Raw genomic sequence first — 18,180 nt, 5'->3', positions numbered from 1 at the left:
CAGGCGCTGAAACGTTTAATATTCTGAATAAATTTCTAAAGTAAATACTTATAGGTACACACAAATTCACGCGAAGAATTTTAAAATTTTCAACAAACCAGTTTCTCTTACACTGTAGGTACTTTAGACAATCCTATTTATAGTATTGTTCAGAATGAACAATAGAGTACCCGAGCCAAAAAGTTAATCTCTACTCGTACGCATCTATATGTACATTTGATTTGAGAAACAACGAAGAACAAAATCAAAAGTGATGATCGGTAATACTTAATTCAATTATCTATTTTAGACTTTTTTGTGCGCGAATATTCATTCCAGAGTAGGTAAGTGAAAAAAATTGTCACTTTAGTTGATTAGATCTTATATTTTATGACAGATTCAAAAATATTGGAATAATTATATTTGTTTTCATTAATTAAAAAAAAAAATCGACATGCAATAAAATGAATACACTCGCGTAAATGCCGAATATTATGTGCATTCATCTCAAAAAAATTTCGCAAAAAAAAAAACTGGCACATGGCCCACGCCAGGTAATCTATAATTAATATCATCAGTCTAAAGTACCTACATAAATCGGATTTACGAACCGAGCTGAACTACAGCAAACAATAAAATTTAAAAACTTTCTATCCAATAAAATAAACTCAGAACGAGATAAATTTCAGCACTTGAAAATACCAGGCGACATTTTATTTTTCATTTAATTTTCAAAATGTACGATTTAATGGAGCGACCTACGTTGACCGGTGTAAATCTGCTTCGAACAAAGGTACCTCTTAGCAAGTTAATGTTTTATTCATCTTATACTACGATACATTTTATTCATTCGGCTTCGCAAAATACCTACGTTAGCGGCCACCACTTTACAAAGAGTAAAATTTTCAATTGACTAAAACATGCCAATAGTTACGCTCAGCTCCTAATTACCGACTTGTCACCTGCTGAATAGCTATAGCGAAAAAAAATTCGATAGATAAGCGTTTACACACAGTTGTAAATTACAACTCTAACAAAGTTTCGCTTTCGTCGTGTTGAATTTAAAATTTTAATGATCTAGTTATCCTACGACAACGTGTGTAGATTGCCACTTTTTTCGGTTCAGCAACACGAATATGAATGCACATAGTCGTCGAGGTTTACATTTTTTATGTATTTAAATTTCTGTTCGAATATCCAAACATACAATATCGTACTCATGTTTACAGTTTAGATGACACATTTACCGACGTATACTTCAAAATGAAAATTGTTTTGTTATCTTACCTACGTGATTTCGTTACTTGCAATCGGTGAGTGTTGAATAATAATGATTTATATTATTAAAATAATGTACCTACGTATAGATAGATAGATAGATAGCTTTTAAACTACATGAGGCCTATAATATCGTGTCCCGGTAAAATTATCATCAATATAAAACGAACTACATACTCCAACGAAAAGGTGAAAAAAACTTTTCTCACGTCATATTATTCAATTAAAGAAAATATCAAAGTTATGTTAACCAGGGAGTCCACACTTCTGGAAAACCTGGAAAAGTCAGTGAATTTCGACCGTTTGGAAAAGTCAGGGAATTTCAGAAAATGTTCATTGGTAACTTTTTAATAATTCTGGTAGTTTAATTGTATTTATTTTGAAAAAAATTTCCCTCAAATCGCTCGGGTAATTTCGTTTAGTTTGGGCTTGGAACCGAACATATTGAAAAATGTGATTTTTTTAATGCAAAGGAGAGGTAATTTTTAAAATACAGTGTTTTCATTTTGAAAAAAGGTCTGGAAAATGGAAAAATTGGTCTGGAAAACCGGGAAAAGTCAGGGAAAATTATTTCCAGAAATGAGTGGACAGTGGACACCCTGTTCAACTTTTTCTTTACATCGGTACTCAAGGCAACGATACAAAGATGATTATTTACCTCAGTCTTTCTTTTTACATTCAGAAATAAAATCAGGTCTACATCACACATCCAATATATGAACGTGCTTAGCACTATATTTAGAACAACCATCAAGCTTGAAAATTTTACACTTTATTCAAATCGATTTGAAGGTCAAAAAATGGTAATGTTGTACTTAAACTAGGTGCTTATCATGCAAAAAACATAAAAGTATACTTTTCGATGTAAGAATTTTAGCACAGTAACTGCCATGACTAAACTTACTTTATGTTTCTTAGCAGGTGTTTTTTTATCATGTCTTTTTTGGGAGCACTTCAATTCTCGAAATTTGTAAGTCTACAATTTTTTGTAACCCCTCCTCACCCCAAACATACAAAAAAAGAGTTGATTTTCACCTTATCTGTTTAGAAAGTCCTCTTTTTGTTCCAAAACTGCCAAACAAAAGTCCTGTCAATTTTATGCAAAATAGTCAAGAAGTTCCCATTTTTAGCACAATTGTTCAAAAAGTGTCCATTTTTAGTAAAATTTTCAAAAAGAGCCAATTTTAGATATAAGTAATGTAATTGTACAACAATTATGTATGTGCCAAAATTGCTAAAAAATTCTCGTTTTGCTCCCACTAAAAAAACCCTGTTTCAACGAATAAGTATCACAAGGTGTTTATCAGCAAACCTGCAAGAATAAGCGCATTATTCGCGCTGATTCCACATTTTGGCCCCCAACTTCCCAGGGCCCATTGTCTTGACGAGAAGTATTCCATCGCAAAAACGGTATTTTTTTTCGAGAAATGAAGGCAAAAAAAGTATAGCTGTCTAATCGCATACTTTGAGATTTCAAGGAATTCATTAGAAAAAAATTGAACTACATACATACTGTATGAAAATTCAAGTTTTCTCAAACATTGAAAGTAGCCCCAAAATGTTTTAATATGTACTTTATAGTTAAAATAATAACCATGACTAAGAAAAAATATTCCCAGATGTTGTAGCTGACCAATGCACATTTCGAGATTCTGAGGCATTTTTTTGAAAAAAAATTGTGCCTCTGCACTCATGCAAAATTAGGCCTCTAAACGTTATTATGTATAATTTACAAGTGACTAAAAATGAGGTTTTTATAGACATTCGACTTTTTCATAAATTCATATAATTGTTGGACTATTTTGGAAAGGACAAAATCTAATAAGACCGTCAATTTTCCATTCAGAAGCTGAGTTCAAGACAGAAAGCAAAAATTCTCAAACATACAGTCAAAATCGAAGTCATCCCAACATTTTATAACCAACTCCACTTCTCAAATTCAACGCTTCTAGTCCCTCACTTTGTCTTTTCATTACTCGGTAGCTTCCTTTACCTACTAGAATTCCATCAGGATCCAAATTCGCAGAACTCAAGTACCACACTCTATAATCTATACGACGACCTTCACAATTTTCAGAAAAAATTATTCGAATCTGTTCTCATGATTTTCAACATTTTATGAAATTGAAATCATCATTTTTAGTGTTGATTTTTGGGTAAAAATGAAATAATACTTGAATGATTCATATGGTTGTCTATTACACAGGAAATTACGTGGTTTCCAGCAATTTAAACGGTTTACATGTACCAAACATACGTCAAACGATAAATTTTCAAATTATGATTTTACCGACAACTGAAAAATAATTTTATAACGGCGATTTTATGAGATAACATACGAGTAATAAAGTATGTGAGGTAAAAAAAGGATAGTGTGGACAATTGGAGTGCAGTCACTCAAAATCCCCCACCTCTTCTCGGGATGAAACATGAGTAATTCGCGATATCATGCGGTGACTTGACTTATCACTTATCACGTCAAGTTACATACAAACAAATTGAAATTCAAAAAATTGGTGATATTTTTTTTTGAAATCATCATCATGATGAAATCAACAATATTTCCAGTTATTTGACGTTATTTTCGCTTCATTTTGCGAAGTTTTATTTAAATTGGAAAATGAAAGGTTGAGATAGTAGGTAGGTAATAGGTATGGTATACCTACTCAAATTCAATTGATCAACATAAAATTACTGCATGCGTCCTTTTTTGTTTTCAATACATAATGACACATTTGGCACAAATTTCTGAAGAAAAAAGGGAACAGGTAAACGAACCGTAAATTTCGAGCGTGGATAACTTGAAAGCCATAAATGGTACGAATTTGGAACTTTCCTCAGTTCATTGGGCTAACAGAAATTTTTTTTGGAGATATAGCGAATATCAGCGTAGTTACATTTATAAGCATCACAAGTTGGCAAGAAAAGCTGAAAAATGATCTCTCCATATTTCCATGCTCAGAAATTCTGAAAAATTACCTCAATTAAGGCAAATTTTTTAGACTGATTAACATAAAAAAATTGAGGAAGGGCGGACATTTTCTCATATTCCTGATTTTAAAAATTCCAAACATTTGCAATTTTTTTTCAGAAAACTTCAAAATTTTTCAAATCAACTCATTTTTTTCAATTTTACAGGCTACTACTTATATATCTATTCGAAAAAAATTGATATAAAAATATTTCATATCCTCATCACTCTCGTTTTTGATTTTTACTCACATGTTTTTTTTTCACTGAACAACCTCGATTTTTTCCAAAACTGAATATTAACATAAAAAGCTGCACATGGGATAAATTTTTTCAAAACTTTTGAGCATGGACGAAATGAAAAAAATTATTTTTCAACTTTTCTGGCTAACTTTCCGGCAACACTAATCATCGGCCCAAAGAGGAAAAACCTCGACGATTTGAAATGGAAAACCCACAGTAACGTCAGTAACGAGACACTTTCAATCCTTTATCAAAGTGTTGCTAGACGAAATAAACGGCTGATTTTGAAAATTTAAACTCGAAAATTCTTGGATAAAAAATTTTTATTCTTCATCATTGATTTTAATTCACAACCGTAAAACGTTAATTCTTGACTAATATATCAAATTTCGAGTATAATTTTGGCTCGATAGACATACAATAGGGAAAACTTTTGGAAAATTTACAACAAGCTGACAGACAGAATAATTACTATTTCATCTGAATTTTCAGCCTCTTTGCAAAAATTTGGCTCGAATAGGAATTTTGGAAAATCCATATTTTAGAATTTGCGAAACTAAATTATTAATTTGCCAAACTAACAGTATGAAATTATATGAGCTAAGTTTCTGAAAAATGAGATTTTCGACAAATGGAAAAGCATGCGCTTCTTCCAAGCAGATATAAGAAGAAAAATTTATGACTGTTTTATACTTTTTCAACTCGAAGATACCCCAAAAATTAGCGTAGTTCTTGATGCTTTTTCAATCATTCCTTCTGCCTTCATTACCAAATTTCCACACATTATGTACTTACTTTAATTGTCAGAACAAATTACATTGCAAAAAAAAAGATAAAAATATGATTAATATTTTAGCTCAAAAATCGAGCCATAAAATATTTAAATTTACGTATATTTCTGCAACTTGATACACAGTGTGTCCTAACTTAGTTCGGTAGATCAGTGATAAAAACATTAAAGATAGTAAAATCTTAAATTACAACTGCATAAAACTTATTATAACACGTGCAATTATTGGTATATGAGATTATCAGTTCTAAATCCTCACTTAAAGCCTATACCTACTCTCTAAATTTAAAGCAGTCAAATTTCACTGCTTAGCAGTCACGACATTTTGCCTTCTTAAAGCAGTAGTTTTTTTTACTGCAAAACAGTGAAAAATTACTGAATTGGTCAGTCAAAATGATTTTTTACTGACCAATTCAGTAATTTTTCACTGTTTTGCAGTAAAAAAAACTACTGCTTTAAAAAGGCAAAATGTCGTGACTGCTAAGCAGTGAAATTGACTGTTTCAAATTTAGAGAGTACTTCAAATTATACGCATTTGAAAATCGCATCAGTTCTTATCGCGACATCGACACGCATGTCTATAAAAAAATTTCTGCCTAATCCTACACTCGACAAGATCCTTTTTACCCGCAAAAAACATCTTTGAAACAACCCGCATGTAAGGAGTAATATTACAAAACCCGGTGTTGAATTTTTAAACGACGAATTTCAGTTTCACCGTAGAATCGACTATTTAATCGAAAATTTTCGTTACCTCGTAACACAATGGCTCCTTGAGCTAAAAATTTACCTACCAACGTAGGTAATGTATCTACGCGTTAATTTAATAACTGCATGAAGCTAATGTTTCATCACTCGAGTATAATGCTAACAAAAAGGAGAAGATTCTATAGTTAATATTCATAATAAAGTACTAGATACCATACTATAACACCATAGTTACACTAAGTATATTTCGTCATTGTTTTAACAATATAAACCCAGTTAACGATGTCTCGTAAAAGTACACCGGTATCAATGGCTTTATCAACTCATCCTGACTGTGTTATTTTAGTCGTGATATTTTTATACGTTCATTAAAAAGTAATAATTTATAATGAAATTTACATTAACGCAGCTGCCGGTATTGAATAATAAATTCTACAAAGAAAATCAGATGTTCGAATTTGTCTACGTATAGGTACGAGTATATTTTTGCTAGTTTAGCTGCTCCTTGAAAGTGAAACTTATGCAACTCATAGTACATACAATCGTGTAGTTCAGCCATACAGACGACAGTATTTTTCGCGGCGAAACAAACCGATAAAAAACCAATACCACTTCGAAAGAAAATTCATCATTTTCGATATTGAAAAATGAATAAAATCGAGCCACTTACTGGAATAAATTGCATTCAATTGGACAAACTGACATTACGAGGAAAATTTATGGATTTTAATTTTCGCCTTAAGTAATTAGGCAGTAGGTACACTCGGAATAAATACAACCGCTAATTTTGATAAAAAAAAAAAAAAAAAAAAAAAAAGGAAACCGTAGCTCGGCAAAGCGATAATATGAAACAAAACGATGGTTAGTTTCAACTTTTCATCTCGAGAATAATAAATAAGCAAAGAAATTCATCTCACAAAGTTGGATTTAATTTCAAATGTAGAAAGTTTCTCGTCGTAAGTGTCTATGGTTGTAACAACCGTGTATTTGAGAATTTCCTCCACGCATTGTGAGATATTAAAATTTAAATTCAACTTGGAAATATCGTTCGCGCATTGATACAGAGAAAAATTTCGAATTTAAATTGTCTTTATAAAGAGTTGACGCGGTCGAGTGGGAATACGAACGGATGAATTTCTCTGGGAAATGATAATTATAATACACGAATGTACAAATACTGGAAACGATAAGCATTTTGATGAAATTTCAAAATATTTCACAAGTTTTAATTTCAAAATTGGAAACACGAATAGAGGATAACAATAGGAATTTAAAATATTCGTATATTTTGGAATCTTTATGGAATTCATGATGACCAACTCACACATAAAATGTGACGAAGTCACACGAATGTATTGCTATCGAGAAATTATATTTTATTTTCTTCAGTTTTTCTCAAGCTTCTAGCTTCTACAAATGCACATCAAATAATCACCCCATTCAAAATTGGTCACAGAAAACATTGGAGGTGATGAAAAAATCTCGAAAAAATGTCCAAAACGCAATTTTAAAAATTATTCAAAAATAAGACGTGATGTCATCATACTGAACCGAACAGGACAGGGGAGGGTTTGAAATGTTTTCAAAACAATTTTTCGTTTTTTTTCTCAGTATTATAGTCTATTTTATTTTTCAACTTTGTAGGTCAACTCTCATTTCTCAAAAAAATATTTTTTTCATTTTTCATTCAATTTTTTTGAGAGCACAACCAACACTTATTACAATTAAAAAGTACCTACTGCTTGAAGAACGTACGTTAAAATGAAAACAGGGTGTCTAACAAAATTTCAAAATAAAAAAAAACAAGACATTAGCAGGACTTTTAGCAGGACATTTTTAAACACTTGATTTTTCAAGAGTGGGGCGAGGTGAAATTTTATATTTAAATTTTGTGCTTTCCTAATGTCTTCGAAAATCCCAAGATTTTTTTAAAGCAATCGGATGTCGAAAATATTATTTAATCATTTCAATTTTTAGAAAACTTGAATGTAAAATCAAGGTAGGTTATCATTTCCTGATTCGACCCTTCCGCCTTGCTTCTTCAGAAATCGAGAACTTTCTTCTTCGTTTAAAAAGTTGGTCAAAATTACGAGTTCATAGGGCAACGGGTAAAAAATTAATACCACATAGCTCACCTCGATCAAGATCTTCGAGATTACAAATCGAAATATTACCTCAAAGAATATTGCTTGATCGAAGTATTGGCAACAAGTATCCACTATCCAACCATCCACGCACACACATAAAAACAGAGAGATACATTATAGGTTGAAAAATTTTCTTAAGCGATAAGGCGCTCGATTTTAATCAATTCGCCCAAAATGATTAGTTCGAAAACGATAGACTCGAACGCGTCGATACGCGTGTTGCGATTTTTCTTTCTTTGAAATGTGACACAGACATGAGTACATCGATGGTCGATCGGACGATCGAGTACTGGAAATTTTTTCGCGCCTGTATTGTCGAAACTAAATCTTTAATAAATCGCACCTCTAAACGAAATGTATCCATCGCCGAAGACTCGGATCAGGAAAATGTCGAAGCTAGCCCAGGTACGAATATGGAAAAAGAATACGATCCTTACGATCACGTAGGCTGCGAGAATTCCACCTCGTTTAGCGGCACCGTATTGCATTTGTTAGCTTTAAGCCTCAGCCCGACCATACTCAACATACCCAGTACCTTTGTAAAGATCGGATACGTGAATGGTTTCATCGGTTCGTTTCTAATAATTATTTTCTATTTGTATTGCGTTCGATCTATCATCACCACAGAGTACACGTTATGCAAACGATTACGAGTACCAAATTTGACCTACACAGAAGTCGTATATTACGCTTTTCAAACCGGACCCTCGTGCTTTAAGGGTCTGGCCAAGTACAGCCGATACATAGTGGATGGTAACTTCGTATGCACTTGGATAGGAGCGAATTCCGTTTTCGTAATAATAGCTTGTAAAAATATCAAATGTTTTTTCGATTATTTCTTCGACGTGGATATGAGTATACGAGAGGTTATGATTTACATATCAATTCCATTAGTATTACTCTGCTGTATACCAAATCTTAAATACTTGATACCGTGCTCGATATTCGCTAATTTTATAAACGTCAGCTGCATCGTAATCATATTATGTTTCGTCATCCAAGACCTTCCTTCGCTGGAAAATCGCACCGAATACGGCGACTTGTCATCGGTACCTTTATTCGTCGCTACCATATTGTTCACCATCAACGTCACCGGTATAATAATGCCATTAAAGAACGAAATGAGAAATCCCAAATCGTTCAATACGAAATGCGGCGTACTCAACGTATTCTATATACCATTCAATTTACTCTACTCGGCTTTCGGACTGCTTTGCTACGTAAAATACGGCGATAATGTAAAGGAAAGCGTCATTTTAAACTTACCAGGTCGAACGTGGTCTAAAATGATCATCGGTATGTACGGCATAGGCATTTGTTTCTTCTTCCCGTTGAACGCTTACGTGCCATTCGACATAATCTGGAATTTAATATCAAAAAGTAAATGTCGTATAAGCGAGAGCAGCGTATGCAATTCGTATCTAGTCAGAGCAACCGTAGCTTTTTTCACAATTCTGTTGGCCTTCGTCGTGCCCAACATAGCGTTATTTTTGTCATTCACCGGCACCGTAGGCACCGCCATCGATAGCATGATATTGCCAGCCACCGCCGAAATTCTCATCAGCATCAACGATCGCAACAGATTTTGTATATTTTTCAAAAATTTCCTCATCATCGGACTAGGCTTCGTATTAATTGTAATCGGAATGTACGACGGTATTTCCCACGTAGTAGCCCATATGAAGCATAAACATTAAACTTGCCATGGACATTTTTTCAAACCCTTTACGTAAGCTGTATGCTATCACGTCGAAATCGATACTCGATAAACGTAAATTAAAAATACTGCCAGATAACGTATCCTCGACTTTTTCTTATTTTTCCTCGATTCAAGAGTATACCTACGATTTTGAAGAATGAATTTACAAACTACCCCCGCATGCCTCGTCACCCGCCACTCGCCAATACGCTGCCACCTTCAAAACTTATACTTATTCTCGTGTCGAGGTTTCGAGTTAATAAATTTTTAAAAAGTAAATTTAATTTGTTGCTCCAAAGGACTAGATAAACTCCGAGTTATCAACTTTTATTACGTTTCGTTAGACTCGCTTATGAAGCCGCACGTACCATAAAGTCTCTCAAAATTAGACCACACGAAAAATACCTTACGGCCGTGAAATTGACAATTTTAACTACGCGGTATGAGATACAAACGTGGAGAGAGAAATTAATGAAAAAGAGCGCGAAAAAAACAAGCGCATTGAAGAGAGAAGCAGACAAATTTTTAGGGAGAACATTAGTTTCAGGCTATATACCGACCGAAAATGTAATTAAATTAAAATAAATGTTTTGTAAATATAAATTATTTTTAAGATGTAATACCTTTCTCGTAAGACCGTTATCAGATCGTTCTTTCTAAGTTATTATAATATTTATACTGGAATAAAAAAATTCAAGTTTTCTTGGCGTAATTTTTCGATTATTACCGCATTCTAAAAAAAAAAAAAATTCGACTACTCGAAAAATGAAATTGATAAGGATAAGGTGTATCTGATTCCCACTTTGTGTTATCTGATAGGTAATATTGGGAAACTATACTCGCAGTGAATTTAAATTTACAAGCCTATGCTCAAAATTCAAAATCTGAAAAATTTTTCCTGAAGGAATTTTTTTCATGTTTTTTAACATCGAATAAGGGCACAAATTACGAGCGCTGAAGTGCATTTTCAATTTTTAAAGGATTTTCAAAAATCAAATTTTGACAAATTGACCTTTGAACTTTAATATGTAACCTATTTTTGCCCTTTTCAATCGATTGGAAACGATTTCGAGCCGTTTTGAACAGTTCTAGAGCCTCCATCAGATTTTTCAACGTTGAAATTTCCAAAAAGATTTACCAAAGGAAGTTGAAAAGCTAAAATTTAGTTCAGACACTTCTTCTTCTTTATCGTTCACTCGTATCCGAGCATCGTGACTATGGAACCTGCTGAGTCCATTGGGCTGAACCCTTCAGCAACTTTTTTGAAATCCCGTGCAGTTTTCGGCGGAAAAAACCCTAAAATCTGTTCAATTCATTTTTAGCACTTATAAACGTGATTAGTGATGCTTGTTAGTGAACTCCTTGACCATTTACCTATACTTGCCATTTTTTCCAAAATCTATTTCTGCCAGTTCGGAAACGTACGTACGTATATATTTCTCTAGCGATTTCACGACTTGAAAGCACCTCCAATGTCAGCATTCTAAAATTTATAAGGTATAAGATTAATTGATTTTTAGCTCTTCAACTTCAGCGGATAAAACATTTTCAAAAATCTTTTGGAGGTTCAGAACTGCTCAAAATGTTCAAGAACTGTTTCCAATTAATTCGAAGGGACAAAAACAGGGTAGGTACGTATACGTGATTTCAGTTTTTTGGCTGATTTGGTAAACTTCAGACTAAGACTTTCCCCATCAATTTTGGCTCAAATTTCATTTTCAAAAATTCATCAAAAAATTAAAAAATGCACTTCAGCATATAAATTTTGAGCTGACGATGAATTTTTGGATGTTCTTTCGATTTTACTTCGATTCAAAAAATTTGCTGCCATTTAGGATACCTACCTTGTAAGAAGGGGCATTCCATTCTACAGGGCTCCTAAAAATTGTTGGTCAACAAAATAAACAACTAGAAGGGAAATTCAGAATGCAATTAACTATGTAGTACATACATTACCTCGTACAGATACCTATCATCTATCATTTGTTTTTTTCACTTTCAGATTACATGAAAAACCATAAGCTGAGCAATAATCGGGAGGGAGCAGAGATTTTTAGACTCGAGGTGAAATTTTTAGGATAGATAAAAAGGTTCCAATATGGAAATAAAAATTGTCAGGAAAAGAAAAATGTTGAAAAAGTTGACATTAATTCGGTATTTCTGACATTTTTACGTCTCGTTATTTCAATAATTCATTCCACTGTAGATATAAATTTTTCATCAACGAAAATTCTCCCTCACTATATTTAAAAAAAGATAACGTATCCCAAAAATCAGCGGTTTTTCATTAGAAATAATTGTAATTTTCTCAACATTTTTTGCTAGTTGCAATTTTTCTCTTCTCTCCATTATTTTTTAAAACAGGTTTGTCCTCCCCCCGTCACCAAAATGATGATCAGGACTGTGTGTAGAATTTCAAAAAAAAATTCATTCTATAAGTTGAACGAAAAATTGAACATTTTCGAATAGCTTAAGTACAGTTTCCTGGAAACAATTATCCAAGTGAATTTTTCACCAACATCATCACGGGTAATTTTTACGCCCCCCCCCAAATTCAAAATTTTCCAAGAACGTCACTGTATAATTTTGAATATCGCCGAGGAACTTTTTCCAGTTAAACATAAACCCCATAGCACCGATCCAATTACAAAATCTACACGATTATTTTTTCGCGGAAAGACCCACCGGCAGCGTTGATAGGTGAATTAGACATTATACAACAATATTTACAAACGAGGCAACATCGTTAATTTCGAATGTCATACAGCACGAGATACTCGAATGGTATCCTCGTTAAGCTATCGGAGTTGGCACAAGGACGTGAAAAAAATTCACGTGCTCGGAACGCATTCGCATAATACAAGTTAAAATTCAATGAACGATTTATCGTGCAAATCGACGATATGTATAGGTGAGCAGGTAAAAAAAACCGCAGATATACTATTTGACGTACGTAGACAGGTTGGTTACACACCGACCGAGCTGACGATACGATTTTAAAATAATGCAACAGATTTCGTTTTAGGCGCTAATGCTGCGAGGTCACGTGATTAAATTATTACATGATCACGCCTCCTCACTTCGTCTCGTCTCATCGTCTCATTTGACTTTACAATGTGTGGACATCTATTTTTCATTTCATTTTATTTTAAATTTACAGTTTTCAACACAGACGTTCAAGATACCTAAGGAAGTAGGTACATATAACTTAGGTAGGGCATCCATACGAAACACGATATCAACTATAGGTACATCATTAACGATTTTCCCGATACGATAAAAAATTGACTAGATATATTGATTTGCAAATATAGTTTCGTTAATACAAGCTATATCTATACCTAATACCATACCTAAAACCCGCCTAAAAGTGAAAACATCTTAAATATACATATCTTTCATCGAGGGTTTTCCCAGATCAAAATGTTCACATTGTATACCTAAGGAACATCAACGGTCAAGCATGCTATGCGTTACAAGTACACTATAAAACTGCCTGTCGACAACGTATTATTAATGCTTCGAGTTCAGGGAATTAGTATCGTAATGAATACCACATCGCATTAAGAAAACATTTGATAAAGGTAAATTTCATTGGGAAAATACAATACGAATTTGTAGCCAAGAACAAGTCAAACCACGTGACGTAGGTAAATGAACTAGACGACGAAGTAACTTGTGATTGTTAATTAGATATCTAGTAGTAGTATCTGTCTAGGTTTTGTAGCGTGTACATAGACGTACCTACTACCTACCTACGTCAAAGACCAACGTCATAATACTTACTTGAGAAATAATTAGGTGCAAAACATATGCACTGTACATACTTATACATGTACCTGTGACCTAATTCGATACACATCAATTTAATACATAATAATAACGATGGTCAACAAAATAAAAAAAAAGTCCCTTTCATATTCTGATGCATTTGTGGACCGATAAAATTTTTTTTCACTTCGTATCATCGAATACATAGATTTTGAAATAAGGGTCAAGAGAGAAGGTAACATCTCTTTTTTGTCCCTTTTGTCACTTTTCAATCTTAAAAAACGACTTGACTGGAATTTTATTGAAAAATTTATAAATGTACATTTTGGCAACCAAATTGTTCTAAAATGACTTGACAAAAACAAAAGAAAAATTTTAGAACCCCCCCCCCCTCCTTCACCAAAACAATGATCAATAGAGAAATTTGTGTAACCAAAAAAAAAAAAAGAATGAGTAGAATTTCGAAAAAAAATATTAAATGTAGGAACTAGGAAGTGGACGAAAAATTGAAAATTTCCGAATAGTTTGTAATACAGTTTCCTACAAAAAAAAAAAAAAAAAGTGATTCGAATAGAAAAAAAAAAAACATTGAACATTTCACGTTCTGGTGAATGATTGATATCATAACTTTTCTCACATTTAAGAAAAAATCCATTTAATTCTTTCTCCCACTCATTGAATTCAATCGAATTTTTATAAAATGTTTGTAATTTTTGATCATAAATGAACCAGAATGGTTAACTTTCAGTATAGATGTCGTAACCAAAAAATTCAACAAAAGAAAAGGGGATGGACCTTTGGATTTGGAACATGGCAGCTAGAAATGATATCACTTCAGATAAATTTTCTCTGATTGATCCTCTTTTTTTCATTAAGTTGAAAACAAGTTAACAAGGAGCCCTCTTGGTTTGTTTTTTTTTGTAACAGTGGAGAGGATGGGAACTTAAGGGGTGGTTGCCAAAAAACATTTCACCCCTGTAAACAAAAAACAATGTGTACACAAGGATTTGACTTTTCCAAAATAGTCTAAAAATACCTATCATAAATTGATGAAAAAATCGAATGATCCAAATATTATCCAAGAAAAAAACATTTCTGATCTCATTTAAAAGATTGATTTAAGCATAAGTAAGGATAATAATACTTTTTGAAAGCCAATTTAAAAAAAAAAAATGTTTTAAATTCTCGAAATGTGTGTTTGGAGTGAACTGCTATAACTCTTGAAATCTTCTTTCTAGATCATACTCGTATTATACGTAATTAATACCTAACAACGCGTTTCAAGGGGCAGTTTCAACAAAAGTGAGGAAAAGTGTATTGTTAGGCTCTTTCTTCAAAAAAAATCGTAGAATCTCGAAATGTGCGTTTGGGCAGCAACAATCCTATATGTGTACAGATAGGTATGTAGAAATCTTTCATCTAAATCATAATATTGTTGTCCCTCCTACGTAATACATTGAAGAAAAATGAGGATTTTCAAGACATTGAATAACAAATCAATTTTTTCATCAGTAAGTATATTATGTGATTCTGTAAACATCACTTTGGAAAATTCAAAACCCTGCAGAACTTCCAATTTTCCATTCGGGTAACTTAATTTTTTGGGGAAGGCGCGCTACGGGTCTCGGCGAGAGGAAGTAACTTCGCACTCGACAAGAAATCATTTTCACACTTTGGTATGAAAATGAGAAAAATCGGTGACTGAATGTTAGAGAAGTTACCTTGTGAGAATTACACATGCCCTTGCCTTCTCTCCTCATCTCCAAAAAAGCAACAAATCGTCAAATTTGTTATAATAAGAATATCTACGTTAGAATTCCATTTTTTTTTTTTTCAATTCAAAATTTTAAGCATTTAGGTATCATAATTTTTTTCCAAGACATCACTCTTCGAAAAACATTCTGACTTTCAATTCAAAAGCTTGGAATATCACATGTGTGATCATTTTTGAGACCAAGAAATGAATGAATGAGATTGCGTTTTATGATTAGTCACTTAATGCCTTCTCTGATAGGTACAATAAAACGGAGTAGAGTAGATAAGAAAGATAAGTGGAATTTCTATCTCTTGAACGTACTAGCATGTTAAAGTTTGTAGAATTGAAAGAAAAAAACAAGACAGAAGGTGATGGGAAAAATGTTACAAGTACCTCGCCGAGATAAAAGTTGAATCAAAATTCGACTGAAAACTACAAAGACAACAATAAAGATCTACTTACGGCTTACGTACAAAAATAAGAGAACCATTAGGAGATTTTTACAGTCGCAGATAAGATATAAGAGGTAATTGATCACCGATTCAATCAACGCCTATTAAAATTCTTCACAGTCGAGTACTTCGGTTCAAGTTGTAAATAAATTTATTAGGTATACGTATTTACTATACAAATATCAAGTACCTATACCTATAGAATATTTCGGCGTTTTCGAGTGGTTAATAAAAATAAAAAAATTAGTTATCTTAAAAAAATTGTACCAACTGTGTCGGTATAAGTAATTCGTGCTCGAATAAAAGTTTTCGCGAACGAAGTACAATATTGCACTTTTAAATAATGATACTTTCGTACCCACCAGTTCGACGTTAATTGTACCTACTTATAAGACTGTCTCAAGTAATTCGCGATGGTAAATGCTATTTTTTGTAGTGATGAATCGAGTCCGAAAAAATATGAAGTTACCACACCAACCTCGCCGACCGAAAAACCACAGCCGGATCCGGTCAAGACAGAGAAGACTGATATCAACCTGGAATCGAACGGAGGAGACGAATTCGATCCGCATGACTACGGTAATAGTAAACATCCGACGACTTTTTGGGGCAACGTGATCCATTTGATAGTAATTGCGGCCGGACCTACTTTATTAAGTTTACCTTCGACTTTTGTGCAAGTTGGTTATGTGATCGGTTTTTTCGGTACATTTATAACGGTGCTTTTTTACATGTATTGTATGAAAACAATAGTTAAAACCGAATACATCCTATGTAAACGTTTAAAAAGGCCGAATTTATCATACCCCGAAACGGTATACCAAGCTTTTCATACCGGACCCAAATATGCCAGATGGTTCGCCGATTATACGCATTTATTAATTTATGGAGCTTTTATGTGCGTTTGGGTCGGAGGAAACTCTATCTTCTTATTGTTGGCTTGCTCGAATATGAAATTCGTTTACGAGTATTTTTTTCACGAAGAAATAACCACTCGTATGATAATGATTTATCTGGCCATTCCTTTAGTTTTATTATGCTGGATTCCGAATTTGAAATACCTAGTACCTTGTTCTGTTTTCACGAATTGTATCAACGCGATTGGTATATGCGCCATTTTATACGACACTCTGCAAAACACGCCATCATTAGAGTCGAGAAAAAGCTTCGGTACAGTCGAAAGTATACCTTTATTCTTGGGTACAATTTTATTTACTCTTAACGCTACAGGCATCATGATGCCTTTGAAAAACGAGATGCAGAATCCGAAAAAATTCAACGCCGCTTTAGGAGTGCTCACCGTATCCTACATTCCAGTCAGTATTCTGTATACGATATTCGGAACACTTTGTTATATCAAATACGGAGCCGGGGTAAATGAAAACGTCATCTTGAATTTACCTCCGACTAAGTTATCTAAAATTATCATAGGAGTTTACGGCATAGGTATTTGTTTCTTTTACCCGGTCGTCGCGTACGTATCTTTCGAGATCATTTGGAACAATACGTTGAAAAATAAATTTCAAAAGTCTACCCGTCGTAAAATATACGAATACGTTGTACGTACCCTTATAGCATTATCGTCCATTGTGTTAGCTTACATCGTACCTAACATGGCTTTATTTATATCTTTAGCCGGCACCGTTTCTACCTCTTTGGATAGTATCATTTTTCCAGCTTTTACCCAGATTTTAGTTCATCACGGAGAAAAAAGGCCGGCGCTTGTGATTAAAAATACCCTAATCATATTGTTCGCTTTTTTACTAATGATCACCGGTACCATCAACAGTATTTCGCAAATAATCGCTTACTATTCTTAATGTAATTTTTTCTCTGACTCTTCTCACCTCTTCTAGCGTTTCTGCCCTTCCCTTCTGTTTTTTTGTATAGGATATCTAAACCATAAATATTATACACTATACAGTAGAATATCATACTCCATCGCGTTTTTTGTCCTTTTCATCCAATTGTTGTATTTTTCTCGCAGTTCGTTCTTATTTATGAAAACAATGCGTTGCTATAAATTATCGTAGGACAGTCGCTATGTTTTTCCTTGTATGTATATAATGTACCGACTTTGTAATTAATTGTAAAAATATAATTTTGTACGATGTCCATGATTTTGTGGAATATTTAGAATGAATAAAGACAGTAAAGTAAACCAACTGAACTAATTCTTTTTTGCTCGTAATAATAAAATAGGCCTATGTGAGAACCATTGAAAAATCAATTGTTGAACAAGAAAAGAAATATCGAGAGGAATTACTCGAGAGCTCAGGGCTGGCAATAATGATGTACTTACCAACCAATTTTTTTAGAATTTGGAAAATCTTCAAGTCAAAACGCAGAACTTTCGCAGAACTGCTTCGAAATTACTGCAGAGCTTT

At 33.3% G+C, this 18,180-nt stretch overlaps 2 protein-coding genes across 3 annotated transcripts; both read left to right on the top strand.

Moving 5' to 3' along the window:
* The first annotated feature begins 166 nt into the window (after positions 1–166).
* LOC135832675 (proton-coupled amino acid transporter-like protein pathetic) lies at positions 167–17,954 on the top strand. 2 transcript variants are annotated; one of them, XM_065346064.1, is made up of 3 exons: positions 167–323; positions 1,209–1,292; positions 16,230–17,954. In XM_065346064.1, the coding sequence occupies exons 2-3, from the start codon at positions 1,243–1,245 to the stop codon at positions 17,611–17,613; spliced, it is 1,434 nt and encodes a 477-aa protein (XP_065202136.1). In that variant the 5' UTR covers positions 167–323; positions 1,209–1,242; the 3' UTR covers positions 17,614–17,954. The 2 variants fall into 2 exon arrangements, with proteins under 2 accessions (XP_065202136.1, XP_065202135.1); XM_065346063.1 differs by lacking the exon at positions 167–323 and having other exon boundaries at positions 1,028–1,292.
* Positions 8,201–10,516, top strand: LOC135832674 (proton-coupled amino acid transporter-like protein CG1139). The gene has a single exon (XM_065346061.1). It carries the CDS (start codon positions 8,370–8,372, stop codon positions 9,810–9,812), a length of 1,443 nt encoding a protein of 480 aa, XP_065202133.1. The 5' UTR covers positions 8,201–8,369; the 3' UTR covers positions 9,813–10,516.
* Positions 17,955–18,180: the final 226 nt, after the last annotated feature.

Source organism: Planococcus citri, chromosome 1 (genome assembly GCF_950023065.1).
Source record: "Planococcus citri chromosome 1, ihPlaCitr1.1, whole genome shotgun sequence".
NCBI lineage: Eukaryota > Metazoa > Arthropoda > Insecta > Hemiptera > Pseudococcidae > Planococcus > Planococcus citri.
This window is presented reverse-complemented; position numbering and strand designations above follow the sequence as displayed.